At 37.2% G+C, this 23972-nt stretch overlaps 1 protein-coding gene across 1 annotated transcript in view; it reads right to left on the minus strand.

Moving 5' to 3' along the window:
• The window catches only part of LOC124640877 (F-box/LRR-repeat protein 7), a 90433-nt gene that overhangs the window by 10798 nt on the left and 55663 nt on the right, over nucleotides 1–23972 (minus strand). The window contains exons 2-5 of the mRNA XM_047178833.1: nucleotides 6327–6551; nucleotides 5558–5749; nucleotides 5083–5227; nucleotides 3727–3912 (exon numbers count right to left, since the gene is read on the minus strand). Of these exons, the coding sequence (XP_047034789.1) occupies nucleotides 3727–3912; nucleotides 5083–5227; nucleotides 5558–5749; nucleotides 6327–6542 (739 nt within the window). The 5' untranslated portion in view covers nucleotides 6543–6551. The remainder of the gene's footprint in view (nucleotides 1–3726; nucleotides 3913–5082; nucleotides 5228–5557; nucleotides 5750–6326; nucleotides 6552–23972) is intronic.

Here is a 23972-nt window from a genome sequence, read left to right on the forward strand (position 1 = left end):
GAACCCGGGACCTCAGATCCGGCAGTCCGGCATGGTGACCATTGCGCCATCGAGGTCGTAGTTATTATTGTTTTTAAGACCCAAAAAAAGGTTCTGAGTTTGAGTTTACGCGACGGCGAAGTGACGCAGTAAATAGTGATCGCTTACTCAATACTTATGTATATTCATGAAAGTTTCAAACACAAGCATAGTCTTGACAACCCATGTAGGGCTCAGGTATAACTGACGCAGTCCCGAAGCTTTGGCAGAGAGGAAGACACGGCAATGGCGCTTCCAGCTAGTTCAAAGATCTAAGCAGGTACCCCATATTTTACATAATCGTTTAAAGTTTATGTACCCTCATTCTACGCAGATTTAGCTCCGGGCTATTAAAAGTTTGGATTACGAACATTTTATAACAAGTTTCAGAAATATTTTGTTATCTGTTTGTTTGCTACGCTGCTATCCCTAGAACTGAATTAATTGTTATTGTTCGTTCCCATATCAAAAGTTTACACGTGTAAAAGTTGAGAGTAACTAGAATCGGTCATGGAAATGCCCCTAAATATTCAAACAACAAAAGCTGAAGAATGCCGTTTCATCTAAGTACTAACAAATTGATGCAGATACCAAATATGGCTATCTGATCTAAAACATAACATATTTTTCTTAATTACCTATTTTCATTCAGTAGGTAACGAACATCAGTTACGCAGTCTTTCTTACAATCAATTTATTATCTACCTCTTCTATCATTTTGTGAATACCAATATATCTACACAAAAAAAAACCTAAGTACAAGAAAATAAAAACACTTAACATAAGCGTCTACAAACATCAACCTTTTTCCAACAAGAAAATCTTGTGTGAAAACCTAGTACAAGCAATTACTTGGTTACTTTCGAAAAACTGATCGAACTAGCTTGACAAGCCTAGAAGCCTACCAGCTATCTAATATAGACGTTTCTTACGGATTACGGCGATTAGACCGATGTTTTTCTGAATAATAATGCGATTACTGTCCCGTACAGGCCGTGTTATTTATCGGACTAACGGGAACACCTTTAAGTATAGTCTTATTTGTAGACCAGTGCTCTTCGAGAAAAATTGAATAAAGTTGTTATTAGGGTCTGTAGTATAAGTTCGGCCATTCAGAGAATGCGTTCCTGACACGTCGCGATTGAACTGACGACGTAACTACATTCATTGATTATTGATATAATAATGTTGTTTTAATGCTCCTCAATTGTTAAAACGGTAAACAACCAGCAAAAATATTTTTATCGTAACTGCAACGCCATTGCAAAGTTACGTCGTCAGTTCAATCGCGACGTGTCAGGAACGCATTCTCTGAATGGCCGAACTTATAATGATATATTGGCTCTTTTGTACATTATTATGCTTTTAGTAGACTTACAAGCGGTTGATTTGCATCCGTGCCATATTCAAGGACGTAATTATGCTACTGATTCTCGACCCAAATCAACAAAAAAATAGGTTAGTAATTTTTTTTTTTTTTTTTTTCGGAATTCTTTCAATGTCATCTAGCCGTATTTTAAACTTGGCGCGTGTGTTACTGGCCTTAAAACCGTGCTGCTCCCTCAAAACAAACGCAAACACAAAGCATACGCAACGATCATTCATAATTGTCATTCATAAAATTGGGTTACTTCTGAAATACTACGACATTAAAATGACAAAAAAGCAGTGCATATTAGCTATTTCCCGTCTACTGTAATTCCAATCGATTATTTACATATTTTATGTCCTCCTCCTGAACTATGGCACAAATGCAAATCAACACCTTGTATATTGGAAAGTAGATCTATACTAATATTTTAAAGGTGCAGATTTTGTGTGCTTGAACTTGCTAATTTTAGGAACTATTGCAGGAGATTTTAAAAATATAGTATGTAGAACCATAATTCAATTTTCAAAGATGAAAAAATGAGAGGGAAATGATTATTTTAATGGCTATTAAAAATGCATAATAGTTGTATATTTTTTAATAGTGTAAGCGGTAAAATGAATAAAAGATTGATTATAAGACTCCTTATTTATATCCTGTATATGATCGACTTTTCTAAGCTCTGACCACAACCAATCATGATATTGATTAGAAAATTCCGCAGTTCTAATTTCTAAGCTAACCTAGTTTCCCGGATTAACTTGTCGTTAAATTACTGGGTGTTAACTTTAATCAGTCAAGTTATCATTAAGTCACACTTAATTATGTTATAAAAATTGAGAAAATTAGAATAAATTATGATATGCATTAGAAAAGTGGTTTTATTTACATAGTGTGTGGTCAAACTAGTATTTTCCTGTGATCTTGCCCTGGTTTTGATCATGAAATTATAAATATAATCTATAATATTGCTTGTAGAAAATTGAGCTTATTTGTGAAAGACAAGTTTAGTAGTTGCAGAGTATTTACTTTATAAGGTTATGTGTTTGTCATATAACTCTTTGTGCGGGAGCTCGGACAATTTTGACATTTTCCATGATTCCTATAATAAATTTAAGCGCAATGTAAATGCCTCATATAAATTAAATTTTGCACAAAATTGACCAATTTGAATAGTACCTTGTCATTTACCTCTATCGATTCTTCTTCTTTTTTTTATTATTATTTTTGTTATGCATAGTTTGGTTTAGTTTAATTTAAGTTATTTTTAATTTGAACGTTGTGCGCACCTGTAATTAACATATTTACGCAGGACTTATTACAATTGTAAACTTATATATGTGAAAGTATTTGTAAATAAGTTGTTGGTGTGCCTAAATAAATAAATAAATAAATAACAAATAGATGAAAAAAGCCTGAAATATTAAAAAATGTAGCAGTTGTATACAAATATATGCTAATATTATGTATTTATTTTTTAATCAAAATGCTGCAAAGAAATTTTAATTAAAGCAAATATTTCATATTTTATTAATGTTCGTGACACAAAAATAATAAAAAAAATTACGTACTTTGCCTTTGTGAAATATTTTCATATTCAAAAAGCTACTACAAATGACCGACATAGAGTCCTTCACAAAAGACATAGAATATGATTTGTTATGTCTTAACCACTTATATGTACTTGAAATATCACAGGAAAAATATGATATATATTGTATTCTGTTCTTGGCTAGCTTTTACGCAAACAAAGTTATTAGGTTTTTCTCTTAGGCAATCACTTTTATTTTGGTAAATAAAAACAAGTAACATTTTTATGCCCAGCCAATTCAATAGACAAGCTTTTTCGTTCGTTATTTTAGTGTTCGGTTTTATTCAATACGATTTTTGGTAAAGCTACAAATAAAGCCTAGATCAAAAGATTTTAAAATAAAGGGAATAACAGTAATTTTTATTCAATACAGCATACATCAAAATTAACTATGCCTGTCATGTAGCAAATCATCATCATCTGGCTAACCTTTTCTCTATTGGGTTCTATATTGGGTTCGAAACGAAGCTCAGTACCAGTATTTTACAGCGAGGCCTTTCTGACCTCCTCAACCCATCTTAATAATAGGCTTTCTGGCTTCACCCATTTGGCAAATAATTATGACTACCTATAAATCGACTCATTTCAGTAAAAACCTCGTGAAAACGTAACTTTCCGGAGTAAGATATCTAGAATGTGCTTGGTGTCGCCTTTTTCCTAGAAACGCAATAAAATGTTGAGCAAAAATGCATTTCCTTCCATCAATTTCTCTTGCCATTATTCTAACTTTAGCCCAACATTTCCTCACCTGTGACTAGAGTACACCTCCTTAGATACAAATACTGCAAGGATGGACAGGTGTGGAGCAACGCACACAGTCCAGCGTCCGTCACAGACCCACAGTCCGTCAGGTCTATGTACTCCACTGGGGGTCGGCGCGTCGCCAGCCGTGTCTCCAACCACGCCCAATCTGGCCAATCCACGTTTGGACAACCTGAGGAACAAAGTGAGTATGTATCTGTGTGTGGATTTCTGTAAGATATCTATCCGTTGTTTTGCAAGTATAGATTGACATAACTTATGTGGAGTTAATGTTAAAATTCAATCTCTAAAGACAAATCAACGTATAAATAGGCTAACGATACACATTAGGTATATTTACTGTCAAAAAGGTGGTTTATTGTAACCCTTTCGTTCGACTGCAAAAGGGAAGATAAATGGTGCCTATATTTTTTGCAAATTATAGACCACTTATCATTCGTATCAAGAATCAGGGAATGCTAAGATATGGGGCCCGTGTTTCTGCCTGAGGATTTGGATTGATAAAGTAATTACAGCGACAATGTCTTCATCACATCATTTCACTCGTATTCATAGGATAAATATTTCATTCACGCGAATAAACCTCTCTTAATTATCTTCCAAAGTAACAAACATCTCATTAATACTATGTAAATATTAGCAGGAAAAGCAGCCTCATTATTTACTAACTCTTCCTAAAAATCGATGATACGTAGACCTTTCCCGGTTATTCAAATTGAAAGACAATTATTTATTCATTGTTTAGACAGGCAGCGGAGTTTGGTCCCAGTGGGTGCTACCCTTCCGATCTAAAATGAATAAACAAGAAAATTACAATGAACGAACATCGTTATTTACGGGTGTACTTGCTTTCAGTAATTCTTTAGGAAGTTGTGAATTCATTTTGTATAATTAAAATTGTATAAACAATACAATGTTTATGAATTGTGGCCTTTATTAAATAAAAGGTTATCTTCTGTTTTCGGGTCCTGAATAACAACCAAAGTAGCAGTTCCAGAAAAATAGTAATTACAATATTTGAGCATTCTTCACGAAAGGTCTCCTGGGTCTTGACATTTTAAAGGGTTCTTATGGATACATTAAATTATTTTTTCAAATAAAGTATGCATTAATTTATAAAAAAATATAATCTAGCTAGGTGAATGAAGATCCCATGGAATATGGAAAAACCAATATTTCAAAAGCGAAAGTCCGCTTGCTACGCCTTCACGCAAAAACGATTTAACCGATCAGCGTGAAACTTGTACCCATATTCTTGGTGGTACTAGAATGAACATAGGATACTTTTTATCAACACACCATGCCAAGCTAGTCAAGAATATTTTCAAAATAACAGTAATACCTGTAAGGTCTATATGCCTCAAATCCGTGAGGTCTGTGATGAGAGGCGCCATAGCTCTGGCGTCCATACTGCTAGAGCCGGTCACGGCGAGGTGCGTCAGGTTTCTGAAGGTAGCTACCAGCAACTGAGCACTGGCTACTGTCACCTGTATGTTAAAGAATAGATACTAAACGATACCTACTAGAATATAAAAACAAAATACAAACATTCTAATTGAATACTTTTTGGGAAGTTGGTTAAATGCTAACTTTCGCCAGCAGTTTTTTTCGCGATCCGTTGGAACTTTTTCACCAACCTGGACAAAAAGTACAATTTGCCTAGCCTTCCTTGATAAATGGGCTATCTAACACGAAACTGTTTTTATATCAGTTCCCGAGGTTAATGCATTCCAACAAATAGATAAACTCTTCAACTTCATTATATTGTAGAGGCTCTTCAAAAATAAAAAATAAGATGGCTCAATTAAAACTCTTACCGCACAGTTTTTCGAGCGCCACTCCCTAACAGAACTGACGCAGGGCCCCGCCCTTGCTCCCGCGCATCTTGCAGCGATCTCCAGGGGCCCAGCGGCCCTCACCTTCTTCCAGGCCTCAGGCCTCGTGATGAGCCTCGTGGTCAGTCGAGCCCATCGTCTGCAGACGCGGGACATTCGACAGAGGTCGGATACCTGGAAATGTCAGGTGTAGGTCTAGAAATATGATGATATTAAGTAGGGTTAAAACAATAGAAAATCAATTAGTATATAAGTGTCTCACGTAGCTATATCCGTGCTCCGACATACAATAGGTTAATCCCTTCAACATTCTAGTTCCACCTTTTATTAAGGAGATTCCCTAAGTTAAGGCCAATAAGCTAGGCATAAATAGTGGATTGACTACACCACCTATTTAAGAAGTTTGTGTATATGTAATGGTTATTTCATTGGCATTAGATTTTTAGCTGGTAAACTTGACTCAAGGCAATCTGAAAACCATTTAATATGGAACTCAACACAAACTTTCGACATTGGAATAATAATCGTTGCTAATATCATATTTGTTTTAGGTATAAACTCAAGACCGAGCTTAGTTGGATGGAATAACCAAAATTATAAATCAACGTTACATTTTCAACCGCATCTCATATACTTTGTATCTTTAAAACCGACTATAATGACTTTAAAAGATATATAACTGTTCAATGTTGGCAAGAACCTATAAACGTTGGCAAGATTCAGACCAAATTCACATGCAGGGGCTACCAACCTCAAGGTACGACAAAATCTTCAACCACAGCGCATCACTAAGGGTATTATCCCTTCTTCGTCTCGGCGGGCCGCAGTCAGCTAGGGTGTGGTAGCCCTGGTCTAGGCTGAGCTCACTGAGGTCGGCTGCGAGCGATAGCGCGGGCTCCGGGGGAGGGGGTGGCCGCCGCCGCGCACCCCCGCATACGCCCGGCCCGGAACAACTGCCGCTTGACATGGCGAGACCCTGGGAGGAAAATTGAGAGTTATTATCAGGGACTTAAAGCACAGATTACTATAATAGTTAAGTTACTACGTTTAAAGTCTTCTTTCATTGGCATGTGTATAATCGTCTGCGGTATGTTCATGAACAAACTACAAAGATTTATAAAATCATCCACTAAGTTGCAACTTAACGACTCTGAAGCAAACCGATTAGTTGTGCAGGACATTCTTAATTGGAAACAAAATATTCTACAGCGAGTAGTAGTAAAGATAAAGTAATATAAAATATAAAAGTAATATAAAGTAATATTTTTTCAGACTCAAGAAATTAAGGGAACTTAGATAACTGCGTATCGAAAATTCGTAGACAGACATTGTTTTCGTGCCACTAAACGTAATAAACTAAAAGTGGAATAAACAATTATTGTAACCTTTAAACATTGTCAAAATCATAATAAACTAGATAAACAATAATCAAATTATGGTTTTACAGGCTAAATAACAGGCATTCAAAAGATAAGAAGGTAGGTAACAGAAATCATAATGCCAAACCAGAAAATATGACTTAATTCGATAGCAATTCGTTATGATGTAAATCGTAACAAATTGTTCCAATAAATTATTTACATTGACAAGCATCTATAAAACGCCAATTACAATGAACTAGCTATTACCCGCGGTGTCACCCGTTTCCTAAGATTTTTTAATGCAGTCGTTTGCTGAAATATTATACGACTTCTCCATAAATAACTTTAATGCCTGTTTCGTCCGTTTAGCTAAGCTATTTATTAGCTCTTGTCATATGTTGAGTACTTATATATTCTCCTATTATTACACCCAGACCACATACACAAAAATACATGTTCATGACATAAACTGTTGACGTATAGGGAATCGAACCGGGACCCTCAGTTTGTCAGACCAACATGGTGACCATTGCATTAACAAGGTCGTCATTTTCAAAATTTTTCTTTTACTCTTATTAAATGAACAAACAGTCAAATACTTTTGTAAGGATCTCATATTGCGGTAACTTAACGATAGCTTTAAATATCCGAACAAATTACGCAAATCTTGGATCGTTTATATTGAGTTTTCAAGTCAAAGGATTAACCTAATTTCAAGACGTCGTTTATGAAGGAATATTACTTCGGTAGTAAAATGCTGTCGACAAGCCGTCGTGCGCGTGTTCTCGCTTGTATTCGACGGCAAATATATTGCAAGGGGATGCAAAAATGTTTAAAACTATATCGATACTTTGTATAGTAAACTAAGGAGTTTTGGCGTGATTTTTTTGTATTTTGCAGTTAATAATGTCATGCATTCTACCTTTTGCACTGGTGTACGAACACTGTACTCCCTTATTTGATATGGTTCAACTGTGAAAAAACAGATTTTCAAATTATGAAAGTTTTTGAAAAGCACTTTTCAGTCTATGGCAGCCAAATCTGATTCGTGCAAACATTGTATTTTGGATTAAAATAATAGGTAAAAACAGTGCAACATGCAAGTGTTTCGGTAACTCATACCTAACAGTGGCAGACATCTTTATATACATACACCCAATAGATCTCCAATGACTAGTTTCACCATTTACTGATAAAGTCTCTGATAGCCTATCAGGAACTTATAACAAAAATAAACTTTTGATTTCACGGGTCTCGGATAACAAAACCAGGCACAAATTATAAACAACTTTTATCTGGCAGATAGCATAAACTACCAGTTAACTAATTAACACTCCATCGGTAACCAATGCAACCAGTCCTATTATTTAAAACTGCCTCTAGCTAGTGGTCGCAAGCGCGGCTGCTGTGCTCGAGGTCTCGGGTTCGATTCCCGGGTCGGGCCGAAATCGCTTTGTGGGTTTTCTTAAACTTTCACAAAGCAGCCCGCAGTCTGGAAGTTGGTGATAGATTCACCCGTGCATCGGAGAGCATCAGAGCACGTAAATGTCGGTCCTGCTCCTGATCTATTTCCGGTCGTGGCGGATTGCCGTCCCATCGGGTTATGAGAGTGAAGGAATAGGAAGTGCACCAGTGTCTGCGCAAATGCTCGTGCACTATAATATGTCCTGCGCAGCTGGCTGATCTCCTTAAATGAGAACAGCCGCCATTGCCGAAATCGGCCGTAGACGCCATTATTGTTTAAAAGATGCAGGTAAGACCACGCGACATAACTAGTTCACCAATAAACAAAACAAAATTCTCAGAACACATCCGATGAAACAATTTATAACGTGCAAACACATTAGCATACAAACAGACATTAGTACCAGTGCTAATTAATGTTTCTGAAGCTGTCAATTGCACAATTAATACGCAAATTATAATTTTATTCGTGTCTGTGGGAATTTGATTGCATATTGTAGACGTTGAAGATTTATTTGCTGAATGTGTTTTCAGAATTTAGTGATGTGCGCAGAATATTTTTATCGATAAAGAATAAATAGTGTATCATATTATGGTCTCTTTACCAGTCTATGTTTCGTTTATTTTCTAAGGCCCCATTTGTCTTCCAGTATTTATTGTTTCCATTGATATTCATATTAATGAACTTCTAACGTGACTAATTTATACTTTGACTTCCTGAGAAAATATTTTTGAATTTGACATCCTATTTGAATTAATTAAAGCTTATATCGGGTGTGTCGTTCATAATCACATTAAATTCTATCACATGTACTTCATGATATTCTATAGCGAATTGTAAAAAAAATAACATAATCCATTCAGTAGTTTAGCCACAGGACTCATTTTTCGTTTTCATAATTTACAACATCATGTGTAAAGCAGAGATAAAGTTAGGAGTATCGTATTCGAAGAAGAGATAAAGTTTTGATCAGTTGACAGCTGTCAGTTTTCAAGGGAGAATTTCAGCTGTTTGTAATGACTGACTTCTATATGGTGTTCTAATTTTCGCACATTTTTATTCTATTTACTTTGTTTGAAAAATACATTTTTTTATTTTTACGTATTTTTTTTTTCTTTGTGTTAATCGACATATATTAACCAGTATATTAACACATTTCATTTAATGTAATTATGAACGACACACCCGATATAACGACCCATACATGAGATACCATCTTTGACGGTAATTACATTCCCTTCATCCTTTCTTGAAAAAATACGCAGAAATAAACTACAGTTAAAATTAAATACAAAAGTTCTAACACTACAGTTATAAACTACCACAGAACAATAAAACTCTATAAGACCATAACAAAAGCTGAATAGGACCATACATGAGAACATCAAAGAGGTTGAAGTACCAACGGTTATAGTCTTAGCAATATTATAAACGCAAAAGTTTGTATGTATGGATGTTTCTTCCTCATTCACGTAAAACTTACTTGATGGATTGTGATGAAACAAAGCAGTAATATAGCTTATGTATTAGATTTATATATAGGCTTTTTATCCGGGTCTACATATTCAGTATTTCACTGAAAAAGCGGGTGAAACTGCTTGGGTAGTAAAAATATGTACGCGAAAATGTAAATGTGTGCACTTTTGTTCCTCGTTGACGCAAAAATGACCAAATCGATTTTTTCATCAATATAACTTGAACACCAGAACAAATACATGCTTCTTTTCATCTAAGTGTAGTAAGTAGTTCCCATCGGGAAGTAGGCGAAACCGCTGGCAGAAGCTAGTGCTTTATAACTAAGAGAGTAACCCACGATATTCAGTCGTGTATCTTCATCGCTTTACAGGCTGACTTTGATGTACGCCACATATCATGACTGGTTCTAAAAGACCAAGGAAAGTGTACAGAAGGACCAAGTTTCTTTTTAAACATACCTATTTCTTAAACACTTACATTATTAAAAATAAATAAAATTGATTTAATTCAGGTAAAACCAATAAAAAATTAACAAGATATTACGGAATTATAGAAAGAAATTATTACAAAAAATTAAGACGAAAGGGAGTTGCTTTTTTTGATTGAGATAAAATAATTATTTTTATGAAGAATGACCTGTTTCTACGGATGAATCCGTAGAAACATTTTTCATAAGGGACTCTTAAAATGATCTATCTCAAATTATCATTCTTAAAACTACACGTAATACTAAATGGCCTTTAACAACTTTTAATCATGACCTATTTTTACCTATTTTATGATACACAAATATAAACACGAAAATAATGGCTATGCGAGATCATCTTCAGACATCTTTGAGGGCTTAGAGAAAAAAATATCTACAAAATAAAATTATGGGTCAAGTTCTTTTGATGTTAAATCGAAGGCAGAATCAGGCTAAGTTACTCGAAATTTCTAGAAAACAAAACACGTTTTTTTTCTATTAAAGAAATCCTTTTAAGTTTTACGTGGTTTTAGGTTTTATCTCTATTTTATTTCTTTGAAATTGTGGATTAAACTTTAGAGAGCCTTACCAGATCAGGTTTTGGCCGTCATTGGCTGAAATAAATGAAAAAATAACGATTTACTAAAGCACCTAAATCTTACTGCATTTTTAAGGACCACTTTTTATAATAACATTTATAGTAACTTGAATCTGTAGATAACAAAAAATCTCACAGAAATATTTCATTTGAAGCAAAAATCATCTTCTTCTTCTTCAATTTAAGAGCCCAGCTCTTATCGGTGCAACTCCTTCCATTTACGCTTATCTAGCGCCAACTCCTGAACTTCCTTATACGTCACAACATTCGCCTTTTCTTCCCCTCTTTCCTTCGACTTTCCCTTCCACGATGTTTTTTATAAAATCGTCGTGGCGCATAAGGTGTCCTATCATTTTTCCTCTCCTGTTCTCTATGTTATGCAATAGTTGTCTAACGATTGCAATCATATTTTATAAGGAATGAACCTTCTGCCCTCCTATTCTATGACCACAGAACATCAGTACCGACCTTATTTCACAATTAAACGCGTATCTTTACAATGGAGGTATAAATCAAACGAGTTTGTCATCTGTGCCACTCATGCACATTTATGAGCCCAAGCTATGCCAATTGAACTTGCTATTGGCAAACGCACTTAATTTTAAATTGTCAGTAAAAAACATTGGCCGTTTTAATGGCTTAAAGGTCTTAAAAAATAATCTATAGCCTTCGTAAAAACTAGAACTTCTTCCAATTATAAAATTTTAATTATCGAACACTTTAATCGAATATTATAACGAGCAGAAGTGTTTATTCCGACATATTTTTTTTTATTCGCATTCCTTTATCTTAGTGAAGTTAATGTTTTGTTTCCGGAACTATTTTATGAGATATCGGGTGTTGTTAAGTGTGGGCGTTGATTAATGATTAATAAACATAAAGCCTAGAGTTAATTTCCTTTGGAAACTCTTCAATATTATTCAAAAGTGCTTAAGACTGAAAAGTATTCGCATGTGAAATACTATACACGGGCATATAATGAATTTGGATATTCAAGGCTAGCATAACTATAGCTGTCCATCATCCAAATATATTAGCCACCAACACATTTTTTAGGTACCTGAAACATAACAATATATTTTGTTACCTTATTCCTTTTATTAAGAAGCAATATTCAGCGAAAATCGAATACAAGTAAGTAAATAAACGTAAAGTCGACAAAATAAAGACTGACATACAGCGTAATTGAATTAAGAGCAATCGACGTTTTAATAAAGACACGTGGAAATGTCTTTCAATCCTTTGATGCTGATTAATCTTCAAGGTACCGAGAACTTTTCCCTATGAGAATTTTTGAATAAACTCATTTATTTCTCAACTAAACGATTCTGCAAATAAACGATTTCTATTTCTATTTAATGAAATGAGTAAAAATAGAGTACCTACCAAATAATTGTGACTGAAGTGGATAGTAATCTTATAAAAATATTGTGTAGGAATTCAAGTACGTTTTTACATAATCCGCTTTATCTATATAAAGGTCAAACAATTCCATTAAAATTACACAACAATTTACTAAGCAAAGATTACCAAATTATTCTCACAGAGCTTAATAATAATTCCATTTTCTACCATAGATAACGGAATTCGAAAATATTTAGCTTCAATTTCTCACAAATAAAACACCGTCGCGTTAAAAATGTCACGCATTGAACAAGATAATTTAAAATTCTAACTGTATAGGGCCTGTTGAGATTGCTGACCGATCAGTGGCTTCGCACTTTCCGATAGAAATAGGGTTGTCAACTAAACTTCTGCCAGCAGTTCTAACCAATTATATAGAGAACCACTTCCCGCATTTGGAGAAAAAGTAGTCTATATGTTATTCTAGTTTTAGAAAGGGGACGGATAGTCCGCTCAAAGTAAAATAAAAACGTCGTACTTAACAATTTATTACAAAAAACATATTTCACAAAATCAGTATCAATCTACCTATACAGTAATACCTAAATACCTAAACTATACCTAACGCACAAGATCACTCAAGACAACCGTCCACCCACCGCTCGTCGAGCCAAAAGTGAGGCGCTGGACGCCGCACCCGTCGACAAATCATTCAGTCGGTCAAACAGTCCACATAGCGCCATCTATGATTTTTGTCTCTTATTCTAATACGGCCTCTCCTGACGAGAGAACGTCCTCGTTCTCTAATGCGTGCTGAAGGTCTTTTTGTGAGACACTCCCTGCATCGTCGCCATCTTCAGCAACAACGATGACTACGACTGTCTCTTCGCCTTCAGGAGTTGGTTCAGCTGCACCTGGTTCCACAACTTCTGATCCAGTCGATTTTGCTTCTGCTATTGTAGAAGTTGAACAGGAAGAGCTGTGCTCAGCTATCCCGGATCCAGAAGCGCCTTGGTTCACAGTTTCGTCTTGATCCGCGGCAGCCGACCCGGACTCGCTCTGGTCTGCACCTGTAGTACAAAACAATGTCTGCTCAAACACAAGTAGGTATCTCTTGCGAGGTCTGCTCGCATTTGGTGTGAATTAGTGAGCTCTACTCGCATGTTTTTGTATAACCTGCTCACAAGCGAGGTCTGCTCGCAGTAACACGTGAGGTCTGCTCATGTGCAAGGTCTGCTTGCCAGAGTATGTGAGGTCTGCTCATATGCGAGGTCTGCTCGCAAGAGTATGTGAGGTCTGCTCACAGGAACATAGAGGTATGCTCATATGCGAGGTCTGCTCGCAAGAGTATGTGAGGTCTGCTCACAGGAACATAGAGGTCTGCTCATATGCGAGGTCTGCTCGCAAGAGTATGTGAGGTCTGCTCACAGGAACATAGAGGTATGCTCATATGCGAGGTCTGCTCGCGAGGACGCGTGAGGTCTGCTCACATGGAAGTACATTCAAGTAACCCAAACGCTACAACAAGCAACTCACTCTCAAAATAGGCAGCACAAGTGTCCGGAGTCCACTCCCCTTTCCAAGGGATCATATACTCGGCAGCGGCTTGAGTCGACTTCCCGTATGAACCAGCAACTAGTTGGAGCTCGTATCTTCCATGGGGCAGCGCCTTGACCACACGGTAAGGGCCGCGCATACCAGAGTCCAACTTTCCTGTGGACTGTGCTTTCTTGATAACAAACACCATGGAATTGACAGGGTAAACACGTGGTGTATGTCGGCGTTGATTCACCGACAGATCTTGTTGTTCCTGGTTCTGTTTAAGGCGCTCAGACACCCTTTGCCTTGTCAAAACACGGAGTGCTTCTCTGTTTTGATGGGTACCTTCTATTGCGACATCGCGGACAAGATTACGAATGACAGGTGTCATGGCGTCAGCACCAATTAACAAGTTAAGTGGTGAAGTCTGAGTGGTTTTGTGCTTAGTCATGTTAACAGTAAGTTGTAACCTCCACAAAACGTTCGACCATTCTTCTTGGTGATAATTACTCTGAATTCTGATCATATTAAGCAAAGTCCTACAGTACCTTTCAACCTGACCATTGGAATGATGCATTTCAGGAGTGATTAGGTGGATATCACTACCCACCTCAGAAACCCAATTAAGAAACTCCGCACTTTGAAACATTCGGCCACGGTCAGCAACAATTAGCTTAGGTGTGCCGAAGAGTGAAATGGCATTCGTAAAATGACGTTTAAGCTCACTGGCTTCTTGACGCAACATTGGATAAAAGAGGCAGTATTTGGAAAAAGCATCGACAATAATAAGCACATATCGATAACCATTGGATTCTGGCAAGGGTCCTAATGCATCAGCATGGATGGTCTCAAATGGGGAATCAGGTTTCTCATATGAATGAATTGGTTGAAGTGGTGCTCTAGGAGACTTTTTGTGCGACAAACATACAACACAATGGGATATGTACTTTTGAACAAAGGCACGAAGCCCGGGGAACCAAAAATGTCTTAGTATAAGATCACACGTCTTATCTACCCCCACATGATTATGTTCGTCGTGAAATACGCGGAGAAGGCTGAGTCTGTGGCCTTTTGGGATAAAACATAGAAGTTTAGGTTGTTCTCCTGTGACGCAGTAACGGTAATACAATAGATCGTTCTTTTTGACGTACTGATTGGGATCTAATTGCCCGTCAGTAAGTTTTTGCATGAGAAGTTGGGTTTCTTCATCTGCGGCTTGAGCAACGAGTGCCCAACTTTGAGGTTTTTGAACCCTAACAACGTTAACCGCATTGCGACTTAAGTAATCTGCGTGTGACATCGAAGTACCCTTGCGGTACTCAAGCGAGAAGTCAAAGTCCTGCAAGTAGATCCACCATCTGGCGACGCGTGGCATCAAGTCTTTTTTTTTCTGGGTAAGTTTTAAGGCGTTACAATCTGTCACAACCTTAAAATGTACGCCAACCAGATAATGTCTAAAGTGTTGCAGGGCCTTGACGACCGCAAGAGTCTCCAGCTCATACGAGTGGTACTTCGATTCTGCGCCTTGAGTCAATTTTGAAAAATAGCCTACAACACGTTTGTTTCCAGTGTCGTGCAACTGAAGGAGGACTGCGCCGTACCCTAGAGAGCTGGCGTCAGTATGAACCTCAATAGGTAACTTCGGATCATATATGGCCAGGACAGGTTCATTAGTTAAGTGTGAAATTAATTCTTGCCTAGCCGCTTCTTGTTCCGAACCCCACACAAAAGGGACATTTTTCTTTGTAAGTTTAGCTATACAGGCAGTTTTTGAGGAGAACCCCGCAATGTATTTTCGAAAATATCCCGCAAGACCTAGGAACTGTCGAACCTGTTTAACATTTTTAGGCACAGGTGAGTCTACGAGAGCTTTTACTTTTAACGGGCTCGGTCGTACCTGACCCTGACTAATGGTGCGGCCTAGATACTCCACTGTGGTCGTCAAAAAGAAGCACTTTTTTATGTTTATAGAAAATCCGGCATTGGTAAGTGTCATCAGTACTTCGTGGAGAAGGGAAAGCCCTTCCTGAATGGTGTGACTCATGATCAGGACGTCGTCGATGTACACCAGGACTTTACCAGAAACAATGAGATGACGCAGAGTTTTTGTAATAATGCGCTGATAAACTATTGGTGCATTAGCTAATCCATACGGCATCTTCAAATACTCAAAGTGCCCCTCTGGCGTAACGAATCCCGTCAGAGGAATAGAATCCTTCTCCATTGGGATCTGATGAAATCCTGTTGTCATATCCAGGCTACTAAAATATTTATGACGTCCTAATCGATCAATATAATCGTCAATGAGTGGGAGTGGGAATCTATCCTTAACAGTTATCTCGTTAAGTTTTCTGAAATCAACACACAAGCGATCCGTGCCGTCTTTTTTCTTAACGAGAAGAATGGGGCTTGCAAATTCAGATTCCGACTCCCGTATTACTCCTTTGTCTGTCAAGTCCTTAATGATTTCCCTAACACGCAAAGTCTCTGGCTGGGAAAGACGGTAAGGCCTATAACTAACCGGTGTATTACTGTTGAGTTTGATGGACATGCTACCAGTTGTTACAGTTGAAATAGCAGTACCAGTTATAAAGTGAGACGCAAACTTTTTGATTATAACGAGCAGTTTATCTAAATCATCACCAGTTAATTCCGTATTAACCAAGGGCTGTTCTTCAAACTCAACAGTCAATACTCTTTCAGGGTTAACCTCAGTACGTGTAATACGCTGGCGGTCACAAGTTCGTAAGTAGGTGACACCTTTACGGTTAAGAACGTCAGTTCCTACTATAACCGGCATGTTCATATACAACGCGTCTACCACGAACAAATCAACTTCGAGGGTGACGTCATCAAACTCAATCGGCAAAGTGACATAATGTGTGGATTCTACTTCTTGGCTACCAATCCCCTTTAACACACGAAAAGCAGGCTTACGTGGACAGTCAAAGTGTTTTAGTAAGGCAGACGATATCAGAGAAATAGTTGACCCACTATCTATCAACACATCGACTGGGACGCCATTTATGACAGCGACCACTACATCGTTATTACGATTAACCTGCATCTCACAACAGAAATTGACATTGGACTGATTTCTCGATTCAGACTTCATCCTAGCAAAGCATGTCTCAAGTTTGTGCCCGACTTTTTTACAATAAGAACATGTATCTACATTTGATGCTTTCGACGCAGGGGTTACTGACGATACAGGATTAGGGTGACTAGAATTATCAATTCTGGGTTTTTTACTGCAAGAGCTCTGTACGTGTCCAGAAAGGCCACAAGTAAAACATTTACCAGACTCAAAACGGCGTTTTCTTATTGCATCAGCGGGACGTCTAAACTTAGAATTGTCACGTTGGTTTCGCAGTTGTATGGCATGTAAATTGTTCTTTGCTGCATTTGGTTTAATGTAAATTGAGAGGAATTCAACTAGTTCATTTGGCATGAGCTTTGCATTAGTTGCAGCAGCCCTGATTTGTGGGTCTGTGATACCACGAATTACAATGGCGGACATTAATTCCTCACTCAGACCGGATACAACTCGTAAACGAAGCAAAGAACGTCGGGCGTAATCCGCGTATGTGGGATAACTATCGGAATTCGTTTTCATTACGTCAAATAAGATGTTAGCTACGTTGGGCTTTTTGGGACACAACGGCTTAAACTCCCTTTTAAAATTACTCCAACTGCGGTCATTTGTTACCCATTCATTCATCCACGTTCGTGCGTCACCTTTCAGGCAATTACCTATTCTCGACAAACATTCGTTGTCACTCCAGTTGTTAGTTACTTTAGCTCTATCTACTTCTTGACACCATACCTCAATGTCGTGTAAATTAGGGTCAAAGTTAGAGATAAAATAAGGTTGATTCGATTTTACCGCACTATTGATGGACCGGATTGCATCTACCAAGGCTTCTGTGGAGGTTTGTCCTGATGGAGCGGAACTGCTCGATCGCGGAGCTGCTTCGCACGTTACCTCACTGCGTCCCACGGCTGACCGGCTGGACCGGGCTGATGGCGGCGGTGATCCAGGCGGCGTGCCGGGTAAGGACCCTGCCCCTGCAGACTCCGGCTGACCTAAGGCTGGCAGCGACGTAGACGGCGTTTGGAGCGGTTGTCTTTCCAATGCATGAAGCCTAGTTAAAATAGTTTGCATCTGTCGCTTGAGATCTCCATCGGGAGTCGCACTACGCTTATGTTTCCGACGACGATGTCGGCTTTTACTTCGTGATCTTCGATCGGACATTGTCTAATCTATACGCAATTACAAGTAATGGAAAAACCAAATACTAAAAAGTGGGTACTAAAAAGTACGAAACAACACGAAACTACAAGTAGAAATTGATTGAAATATTCTAAAACGAAAAAACGTCTAAACAGAAATAATTAGCACTACGCGTAATAACAAAAAAAACACTTCAACTATTTTCATAAACTTGTAGGTACTCGCAAAAATAAAAAAAGGAATCACGAACTTATTTAATTAACTACTACTTATGTACACACAATGACCTTCAACTAAAATTACAAAAGAACACACGAGAACGCAATCACTATAGTACTTATACACAATTACACAGTGCAATAAAATTAACGAACGAAATTTTAAATTAACCGAAAGTCGGATAGCGAAGCAGATTGAACTACGTAAGCTGAATCGCACTTCTGATTTTAGAAAGGGGACGGATAGTCCGCTCAAAGTAAAATAAAAACGTCGTACTTAACAATTTATTACAAAAAACATATTTCACAAAATCAGTATCAATCTACCTATACAGTAATACCTAAATACCTAAACTATACCTAACGCACAAGATCACTCAAGACAACCGTCCACCCACCGCTCGTCGAGCCAAAAGTGAGGCGCTGGACGCCGCACCCGTCGACAAATCATTCAGTCGGTCAAACAGTCCACATAGCGCCATCTATGATTTTTGTCTCTTATTCTAATACTAGTTTATAAGCTACATTATTGCCAAGTTTCATCAAAATTCATTTTGTAATTTTTGCGCGAAAGAGGCGCAAAAATTCCTACAACCACCGTTACATATATTGTTGAGTTTTGTTATGTTAAAATACTTATTTTCTAACCAACATACTGCTTAACACAATTCTCAGAATTTTCCTCTCTGATCCACATTAATTATATTAAGAACTCTCATTTATTCCTCATCATATGCTTGAATTTCACACAATTTCTAGTTTGCCCGAGACACTTTCAGGCTCCTTTCGATTCAAACATCTCGCCTGCAAGTAATTTAACTTTGAACGAATGAAATATTCAAATCGTCTTCTCGGAAATTTTCATACATTTAGATTTAAGTTTTCATATTAAACTCATTTCATTTACATGCGTAACATTTTCTTGCAGTTTTTGGGTATCACCATGTTGGTAGACTGTCAAACGTATGCAAACAACTGGCAAAACCAATATGCTTGACGTAGTTTTTAGGCAAAGAGAGATCTAGCTGTGATGGTACTATCAATCGACTACGGCAGTTCCCTTCGTCAAATAACTATGCTGCTGCCTTTTCTAAAAGTGACTTCACCATGGTCAAAAGATTATATGGCTGACTTCAGACTGACAAAATGTTTGATGCAGCTCAATCTTCATTGATGGACTCATTCCTACTGATATTACTCCACTAGCTTCAATCTCGACATAGTAGAACCGTTCAAGAGATTACTTTTAAAGCACGTCATAACCGCAGTTCATTTCGTAAGACACTTAAATTACAAAGTGTTTACAACGTAGTTTATTAGTGTAACTGTGTGCACCCTAGGAAGATGGCTAACCGCTCATCAAGAGCTCATGTGGCTTGAAGTGTCGCCTCGGAATAGGGCTGTCAGAGTTATGTTTGGGTACATAAATTGGTGCGGATATGTTAGCTATTTAAGTCTTAAGACTGTGTGTGTTTGTTCCGTAACCTAAAGCTACTAATCCGAAATAGTTTACTCTTTTCAAACCATAAGACTAGAAAGGAAATTTCATTGTCCAAAAACTTCTAGATACAATGATGATTATATGGCCTCTTTGCCCCATACAGAGATCAGCCAGCTGCGCAGGACATATTATAGTGCACAAGCATTTGCTTAGAAACAGATGCACTCTATTCCTTCACTCTCAAAGCCCGATGGGACGACAATCCGTCACCAACAGAGAGAGATCAGGCGCAGGACTGACATTAACGTACTCTCCAAAACACGGGTGTATCAATCACCGCCTTCCAGACTCCAGGCTGTTAAGTAAAAGTTTCTTAAAGAAAGCGAATTTAAAACTTTTCTAAGATAAATAATTAGGTATTAAAAGAGACAGCCCTATTTGTCTCTCATCGCTCCCAGTCCATTAACATACACAAACACTATTTGCTTAGCCGTGGTGTTATTTCAATACCCATTGACTGCACTTGAGGGGCTCTTCCAATAATTATGTTTACTTTGCGTGTCTCCAGCGAGCAACTATTACGCTACCGGACATTTTCTTCTTAATAAAGTGAGCTGAGAATCGTGTTTTGTACATTTTATATTTTTTTTGATTTATATAGAAACTATTTTCTGCCTGCGGTTTCAGCCGCGTCCCGATAGTTACAAGTCCGCACACCTGGATAGAAAATTCTCGTTTACCTTCCGTGATAAATGGGTAATCTAACATTGCAAGAATTTTTCAAATCAGTTCAGTAGTTCCTGAGGTTACCTCGTTCAAACAAACTAACTCCTCAGATTTATGACCCGACTATAGTTCGGCCATTCAGAGAATGCGTTCCTGACACGTCGCGATTGAACTGACGACGTAACTACATTCATTGATTATATTATTGATATAATAATGTATTTTTGCTGGTTGTTTACCGTTTTAACAATTGAGGAGCATTAAAACAACATTATTATATCAATAATCAATGAATGTAGTTACGTCGTCAGTTCAATCGCGACGTGTCAGGAACGCATTCTCTGAATGGCCGAACTATACCAAGAAAGGTGTACCTACTGGTACAAATTCTTATATTAAGTGAAGGTGTATCTTTGAGCGGTAGTAAAAAGTACATTTTCAACATGTTATTGCTATGTAGCGATATTGGCTTCTGAATGCATGTCCCACTTTCGATCCTACTGCGGAAAATATTAAATTCTTGCTCATAAATAGATAACTTGCGTATACAATATATATCTATACTTATGACTGTGTCTATACCTATGTAATGTTATCTGTATAGCCATGTCAACCTATATACGACACAAGAATCTTTTATGAAAATTACGTCTATAGGTATAAAGCTGAAGAGTTTAGATACTTGTTTTCTTGAATTCGCTAAACTCAAAAACTACTGGACCGATCTGAAAATTCTTTCGGTGTTAGATAGCTCACTTATAGAGAAAGGCTATAGGTTACTTTTTAACCAGTGCGGTAACAGCAGTTACGGGTGAAACCGCTGGTGGAAACTAGTATCAAATAAAACTGATAAATATCAGCATTAGGTAGGTACTCAAAAATATGTGAAAGGATCAAAATATACTTCCATTGCGAAATATTAAGGCTACCTACTTTTAAAGCGTTTATTTCATACTGACAGTTTACATTAAATAAAGCTTAATTTCCATATTTTCTTCAACGTACAGTACACGGTACAACTCATAACCATTTTGCATAATTATTTGAAGTAATTATCATGTTAGTCAGAACGCCGCGAGCTAGTCTAGACTTTGATGCTTGTATATAAAATAAAATTTAACTAAAACTAAGCTCCTGTCAGGTTAAGTAATTGGACTTGTTAGAAAATATATTTCAACGAATTGAATTAAATTTCAAAACACGAAAACTTATTCGCGTAAAATATGTAAGAACCACAAAGCCTTTGGAATATTTTACACTACACTTTTCTTAGAATCAATATTTCAAAGTTTTTACACAATTTCATCGAAAAAAGGTAAGTTCATTGAATTCTTGGTATTTATTGATTAAAATTTACACTATTTCTTTGCTTTAATATTTTATTTTATTCAAGTTTCTGTTGCATTTTACGTGCTAAATAAAAACGAAAATGTACAAGAACACTCCGTCTATTTGTTTCTTAACAAATTAATCTTATTCAGTTGGGAAGTTCTTGAATAAATGAGACTCATAATTACATTAATTAATTAAATTACGCTCCATTTTCCACTTCCAAACTTCGGCTGTAAAGACCCGTAAGTAAAGGACGATAAACCTTCACAATAATACACCCACTGTTATCTTTTAAAGTATAATATTCCTTATAGGGCTTTTACAGAAAATATCAGAAAGAGCAAATGTCAGAACGTCAAGTTTTAGTCATATCGTCATAACATATGAAGCCTAATTATTCCCAACAATGCAGAGGTCGGCATCCCGCCTAACTGGATGTAACTGAGTACCAGGCCTTTAACATGGAGTTACTGCGAATCTGAACTCCGCAATCGAAATACCTAGTATCCCTTTTTTATGTAAAATCATCAAATAACACAGCGCACTGAGGGTTAGCGTCAGTGTCAGACTCTTACTACTACATCTGAAGCCCTTTATGTACCAGGGTAGCGGTTATTCTTTCGAACAATTCCACAACCCTACAAAGAGGTACCTTGGTAAGACTGGTTGTAAGACTTCCTGCTCGAGCCACGAGCCACATATAAATAAATAAATAAATAATGTCGGGACACCTTTTCACACACGGTCGGTTAGCCCCATGGTAAGTTATTAATTAACTTGTGTTATGGGAGCTAACACAACTGATAAACTACATATAGCTACATATATACATATTTATAAATACATATTGTAATACCCAGACCACGGCCAACAAGCATGCTCATCACACAAATGTCGACCGAACCGGGAATCGAACCCGGGACCTCAGGTTCGGCTGTCCGACATCGTGACCATTGCGCCATCGAGGTCGTCATATACAATCACGTATTTAATTTATAAGCAACTACACATTATAAAACTTAATCAAAGTCAGATTACTTTTAATGTATATTTAAATAAATCACAAAGATTTACTACAGTTTAATAGATAGGGCGGTTTATAATAATTGCAAGACGCCACAAAAAGACTTACATCGTTATTAAGCCATGTTTATCCGCTGACAGGCTAAAAGGCTATAAACAACTGAATACCAACACTTTTATTACTCACGTAATTATTCTATCGAACTAGATTTATATATTTCTTTGGTTTCAGTAATTAAAATGAGAGTGGTTCTGTTTGAAGGGCCGGCTGAATATAATAATCTATACTAATATTATAAAGCTGAAGAGTTTGTTTGTTTGTTTGAACGCGCTAATCTCAGGAACTACTGGTCCGATTTGAAAATTTCTTTCAGTGTTAGATAGCCCATTTATCGAGGAAGGCTCTAGGCTACTTTTATCCCGGTACGGGAAGTAGTTCCCACGGGATGCGGGTGAAACCGCTGGCAGAAGCTAATGTATTATACAAGGTGTTGATTTGCATTTGTGCCATAGTTCAGGAGGAGGACATAAAGTACGTAAATAATCGATTGGAATTACAGTAGACGGGAAATAACTAACATGCACTGCCTTTTTTGTCATTGTAATGTCGTAGTATTTCAGAAGTAATCCAATTTTATGAATGAAATTTATGAATGATCGTTGCGTATTCTTTGTGTTTGCGTTTGTGTGAGGGCGCAGCACGGTTTTAAGGCCAGTAACACACGCGCCAAGTTTAAATACAGCAAGATGACAAAGACGGAATTCGGAGAAAAATAAATTAAAAAAAAATTAGGTACCAATTTTTTTGTTGATTTGGGTCGAGAATCACTAGCATAATTACGTCCTTGACTATGGCACGGATGCAAATCAACAGCTTGTATACCAGCGGTTTCACTCGACTCGCGGGGCCATATTCTTACACCCGGATAAAATATAGCCTATGTTGCCCGGAAATAGTGTTACTTCCCAAAAGTGAAAGATTCTATAGTATCAGACACTATTCAAAGCAAACAAACAATGGAATATTTCATCTTGATTTTGATAATGTTAAAAAAAAATGCACTTATTTAAAGATCTGTATGACTTTTAGAAATAAATAAGTTATTATTCTATTTTTTACTAAAAAGTAGTTAATATAATTAGCAATATTTTTTACTCAGGTTTTAGTCTAAAA

This window comes from Helicoverpa zea, chromosome 21, assembly GCF_022581195.2.
Source record: "Helicoverpa zea isolate HzStark_Cry1AcR chromosome 21, ilHelZeax1.1, whole genome shotgun sequence".
NCBI lineage: Eukaryota > Metazoa > Arthropoda > Insecta > Lepidoptera > Noctuidae > Helicoverpa > Helicoverpa zea.